Source organism: Miscanthus floridulus, chromosome 6 (assembly GCF_019320115.1).
Source record: "Miscanthus floridulus cultivar M001 chromosome 6, ASM1932011v1, whole genome shotgun sequence".
NCBI classification, from domain to species: domain Eukaryota; kingdom Viridiplantae; phylum Streptophyta; class Magnoliopsida; order Poales; family Poaceae; genus Miscanthus; species Miscanthus floridulus.
In genome coordinates, this window is record NC_089585.1 from 96106219 (window position 1) to 96112218 (window position 6000).

A 6000-nucleotide genomic window follows, 5' to 3' on the forward strand; every position below is an offset into this window, starting at 1 on the left:
CATCAAAGTGACCAATTTTCAGAGAATAGATAAAGTTCAAGGAATGCTCTTAAACTAGAGAAATGTATTTTCATGTTTCCAGCTGCAATGAAGTTGATTGTCTTCTAATTAAATTCGAACCAACAGGAGAATTTAATTTTGAGGAGCAGTTCTATGTTTTCAAGATTATTGAATTTCTATACGTTAATTCCATTTCTGCCCAACGGTGATGTGGAATTAATATAGAAGAATGATGTTTTATTCTATTTCTGCCCAACGGTGATATAGAATAGAACATAAAGATTTCAAAGTTTAATGAGCATTATTGTTGAATATTTTTTCAGACAAAAGACCTCCATGCTTTCATTCTTGAAGGCAGTAAGAGAAATGAGCTGGGTACTTATGACTTCAGATGATGAAATGCCTAAGGGCAAGTTATGTATGAAAGAATGTCATTGTTTAAGAGACTGTGTTCTCTTTAAAGAATGGCTTCAAAAGAAAAGAATTCTAGGATATTGATCCAAGAAAAGAGATAGATCAATGAGAGTCTTCATTGAGAAATGTCTTTTATGTACTCTCTGTGAAAAAGAATTTATTTTCAGTTTCACTTATGAGAGTTGTAAAAGTCATATACATGCTTAATTTGACTAACATTGGATTACACATATGTGTTAAAGAATATTCGAATTTATTTCTGAATTTGATGATTGAACACGAGCCAATCTTGGCAATTATGTCTGTTCAAGAGAATTATCTCGCATGGCGGGAAAAAGTTTGTGATAGTACCCAGCATGGCGGGAAAAGTTTGAGAAAATACCCGCATGGACGGGGTAAAGTTGGCATAGTACATATGTTAACCAATCCTGCATGGCAGGGAGAGTTTGGCATAGTACTTATCCTGCATGGCGGGAGGAGGATGTGATGATTCATGTGCTCTAAAGAAATATCCCGCACATGGGAGAGAAGTTTGGGATAGCTCTTATGCTATTCTAGTATTTACCGTACACTCTGATTGTGTCATGGTCATAAGTACTCAATGAGTTTAAGAACAAAAGAAAGTTGCATGTGAACCAAAAGATAAGAATGATATGCAAGTGTGACTTGTAGAAGTATTGATAATAATAGACTATGTTGAGTTTTGAAGTGTAATGAGAAAAATGTACTCCCATACGAATTTTATTTGCATGATGTAATCATATGGATGAAGTAAGTAATCAAAGTTCCCTCATTCACAAGAGTTCTGAATGTTTCAAAATTGTGGTAGAAAAGTTCATACCACATTTCGAGGGGGAGAAATGTAAGATTAATTAAGAAAGACAATTAAGAAAGATACTTCCCCCCATACTTCAGATAATGCAATGCATACTATGCATTGAAGGTAAAAGTGATCTATAAAAGATGAATGTGATCGTTAAGGGAGTAAGACGGACATAATAACGATACCCCTAAAGTAAAGAAATAGCTAAATTCCTGGACTTTTTATAGTTTCGATGGGAAGATAGCATAGTCGGCTAGTATTCATACTAGACGAGTTCAGAGTTATCAAGGCGGTGCTAAATGCGCCGTATGAGTTTTTTAGCAGATTAAACCCAAAATAAGAAATTTGAAGATACACCATCTTTACAGAAGATGAAGTAATCTGGGGGAGCATGGTATGTAGAATTTGAAGATACACCATCTTTACAGAAGATGGAGTAATCTGGGAGGAGCATGGTATGTAGATACCTAAGGCTTGAATAGAAGTGGGATTACATATCCACTATAGTGTTTATTAGAGCAACAAATTGACTTTATACATGCTGATGTTGTATGACATATACAACACCAGATGTTAGCTCTTAAAGAGGATGAATAAGTAAACAAGGATCCTAGTGATATCAGGAGGCTATAGAACAATTGCCTTTTGGCAATGAAGAGTAACAATAGCCCTATATGAAAGAAGTGTCATGAGGCCCTAGAAGGTCTCAAAGAATAAGAAAATCAGATATTTATGGTGACTAAGAAGTAAAAGTTAAGAAAGAAATTCAAATAGAGAGTGATTTCACCTCATTTGAAGAAGCCATGATAGGCGTTCACTCGTCTAAATGGCAAGAAGCAAAGGAACATGAAATGAAATCGATAAATACCAACGATGTTTGGGACTTAGAAGAAATTCCTAATGGAGCCAAAACAGTAGGCTATAATGGGTCTACAAGACAAAGGTGACTTCCAAAGGGAATATAGAAAGATATCGAAAAGGGAATATGGAAAGCTATAAAGCGCCACTTGTGGTGAAATGATTTACATAAAGAGAAGGAATAGATTATAATGAGCATGCAAGGATTCTTTTAGAATCATAATGGTATTAGTGGCACATTACGATTTACAGTTACATCAGAAGGATGTAAAGACACATTCCTCAACGGGAATTTGTATGGAAAAGTTTACAATGGCATAACTCAAAAGGTTTTGTCGTGGAAGAAAAGAACGTAAAGGGATGTTGCCTAAAGAAATCATTTATGGATTAAAGTAAGCTTCAAGATAGTGGTTCTTGAAGTTTGACAGTACAATAAGAAAGTTTGGGTTTAAAGGGAATGTAGAGGACAATTGTATTTATGCAAAGTTTAAACATGGGAAATTTATTTTCCTAATCCTGCATGTGGGTAGCACCTTACTCGCTAGTAGTGGTGTTAATCTACTGTTGGAGAAGAAACAGTTCTTGTCCTCAAGTTTCAATGAGAATGGTCTTGGTAAAGCGTCATTCGTTCCAGAAATTGAAACTTACCGAGACAAAAGGAAAAGGGGTATTAGAACTATCTCAAGTGTATACTTAGAGAAGATTCTAAAGAAATAAAGTATATATGTGAGTAAACCTGCGCCTGTTCCTATAGTAAAGGGTAATAGTTTTAGAAACTTCCAGTGTTCCAAGAACCAATGTAAGATTGATTAAAATGACGTCCTATATGCTTCAGCTGTTGGAAGCTTACTGAATGCTTATAAGCAAGAACTTATCCCTGACACAGTTTATGTATTCGGGATGTTTTTGGCAGAAGTCCAGTCCAGATATAGATCACTGGAATGGAGTTGAGAGTGTTTTGCAATTGTGCAAAGATTTATAGGCCTCATGGTGAGTAAGAAAGAATAAGTACTCTCAAATAGTTGCGGGTACAAATGTTAAATTTTGATGAGATGTTTAGTGAAACCCACATAGTAGCTAACACTCGCAGTTGGAGTTTTATTATGGAAAAGCTCCAAAGAAACAGTTGTGGTGTCATCAAAGATGCATACCTACAGTATAGCTTGTTATGAGGCTTAAGGACAGGCGAAATGGTTAAAAGAACTTACACCCGGAATTGATAATGGTATTCAACAGCAATAACCATTTAAGTAGTTCGCTCCTATAACAACGGTCAAGTGTGCTGCCAAACACATTGACGTTAAAGTTATACGTTGTGAAGGAGAAAGTCCAGAATCATACTAAAAGTATTGAACATAAAAGTAACAAGCAAGTGCTTGCGGATCCGCGTACAAAAGGCTTACCACCCAGTGTGTTTGGAGAACACACAGTCGACATGGGTTTATGGTATAGCCTATGATTTCCGGACAATAAAGGGCCCAAAAGTTGAAGAATCTGTTTCAGAACAGAGACGTGTATTGTAGCTGTTAAGTCTATCGGCGATTGACCGTGACGATGAAGCATGCTCTATGCACTAATCCGTGATGGACCAAATAAAAGTGAAAGGGATTAAAGTCAAAGTTTAAAGTTAAAGTATGAGTTGAGATCAAGGGGAAGAATGTTAGAATTGATCTCATCCGTCTTGACCCAACGGTCGAGACGGACCCCTTGACCGCGTTCTGATCGGGGACGTCCAGCCATCTACTGACTGGTGGGCCCCCGTCGCACAGTGCCTATAAAGAGGAGGTGGGGCAAACGGCTCAGGTAACGAGGTTCACCGCCGCCACAGCCCCACTGTCCTAACCCTAATCCGATCCAGGAGGGTGGCACTGCCAGCGGCGAGAAGCACCACCGGACCGCCGTAGCTCCACCGCGCCAGGACTCCGCCACCTCTACACCGTCACTGCCACACCGCCACTGACACCGACGCCATGGACTCCTCGAGCTCATCCACCAAGCCCGACGGTCTGTACCTCTCCCTTTCTCCTCTCTCTCTCTCTCTGAATCCATGTGTTCTAGTTCTTTCATACCGAATGGAAGTCAAAATACCCACTGATCTACTCCTAGTCGATCCAAAAGAGTTAACAGCAGCTTCCCGGGTAACCACTCATGCCGGGACTTCGTGTTCCATTTCAACCTAAAGAACCCAGAATTGCGCGTGCACGGGTCTGCCTCGCCTATCACAATAGGATCCGCCGTCGTCCAAGAGGATAAGCCGATGCCTGAAGATTTATTCTCTCGGCGCGTGGCGGCAGAGGTGAACAGCCAGAGGCTGCTGAATGTCAGCTACGATTTTCAGTATACGGTAGCAGATATGAAGCGGCGCATCAATGCAGAAGGTGTTTATGATACTAAGACAGGCTCCCTCTGTATGGTTGCTTGCCAAGTGAGCAACGGCTCGTCAGACTGCCAGGTCCTGGTGACCGTTCAGTTCGCTCCGGTGGACACTAGGACGCGGGAGCATGAGCATGACGTTGGGACGATCAGCAGCCTGAGAACGAAGAGTGATCCTCTGTTCTTCGAAGCACTGGAATTCGTAAGCCAGGGGATGGACCTGATGTGGCAGTGCGAATCCAGGATGGACGTGGAAATCATCATGCTGGAGCTCTCTCCGGCGTTGTTCAGCGTCGTCCTTATCCTGCAGCTGCGCCATGCCAAGAAGCACCCCGAGGCTGTTCCTTCCATGTCGATCACCATGCTCGTTGTCCTGGCCCTGGGCTACCTGATCCCTCTCATGCTCGACTTCGAGCCTGCCATCAGGGCACTGCGGAATCGCTTCGATCCGGTGTGGACGTGGTATCGTATTGTGCCGAATAGGTTCCCATTGCGTGTCGGCACCATGCTGGCCTTCCTGCTGCAGCTGCGCCTTCTCCAGTTGGCCTTGTCGGGGAGGAGACCAACGGAACCAGGACGCGGTGGCGACGGTCCATCCGCCGCCGCCGAGAGGAGAACGCTCCAGGCTTGCTTGCTCCTGCACTTCCTCGGGGCAGTCCTGATGTTGATCGCCAACAGAGGCGACGGCCGTCCTCGTCTGCTAATCGATGCCACCGACCCGACGCCGGCCGATGTCCTTGTGTCCTACGGGGGGCTGGTCCTCGACGGCTTCCTGCTTCCCCAGGTGATCTCGAACGCGTTCTCGGGCTCCAAAGCGAGGGCGCTCTCGCCGTGGTTCTACGTGGGCGGCACCGTGATCCGTGCGGCGCCTCACGCGTACGACGTGTACGCGGGTCCACGCGGTAATCTCTTCGGCGGCGTCGCTGTGGATGTCGCCGTCCTCCTCGGGGTGGCGTTGCTGGCCGTGCTGCTGTTCCTGCAGCAGCGAGTTCGGCTTCGGGGCGCGTTCGTGTGCTCTTCATCATCAAAGAGGAGGTCGGGCGCGTACAGGATGGTTTCCAGTGTGCCGTCAGGCTAGATTGAATACTTGTGTTTCAAGTTTCAACTGCTGTTGTGCCAGGTACTCTGCTTTGGATGAACCAAAATGGGTTTTCGTTTTACTGAATACCCAAAATGGTTACCGTGTGGTAAACACGGAGAGCAACTACACACAATATTCATCAAAATGGTTTGTTTGATTTGAGCTTAGATACCCAGTACCGTGGCATAGGTGAGCAATATGGTGCGTCTGAAATGTATGGCTGATGTTCTCCTCCAATTTGTTCTGATGTGATGCATGATGAATCACAATCAAATCATTCAAAAACCAGTAAAGTGTTCAGTACAAATAGCACCGGTAGTAGTGGTGAAAAGGATGGCCTTTTTTACATTAAATTTATATTTAGATGTTGGACGCGACTACCAAACGCACCACGGGCCTCGGCCCAACACGACGAAGCGGACGTAATCGCTCTTGGAGGGATGGACCTCGT

The 6000-nt window shown here is 43.5% G+C and overlaps 1 protein-coding gene across 1 annotated transcript; it reads left to right on the forward strand.

Annotated features, from left to right (window-relative positions):
* The first annotated feature begins 4352 nt into the window (after positions 1 to 4352).
* On the forward strand, positions 4353 to 5546 carry LOC136460856 (uncharacterized). The gene has a single exon (XM_066460403.1). The coding sequence runs from the start codon at positions 4353 to 4355 to the stop codon at positions 5544 to 5546; it is 1194 nt and encodes a 397-aa protein (XP_066316500.1).
* The last annotated feature ends 454 nt before the right edge of the window (positions 5547 to 6000 follow it).

Coding starts and splice junctions, on each gene's coding strand:
- LOC136460856 (XM_066460403.1), top strand. CDS start 4,353: ATGCCTGAAGATTTATTCTCTCGGCGCGTGGCGGCAGAGGTGAACAGC.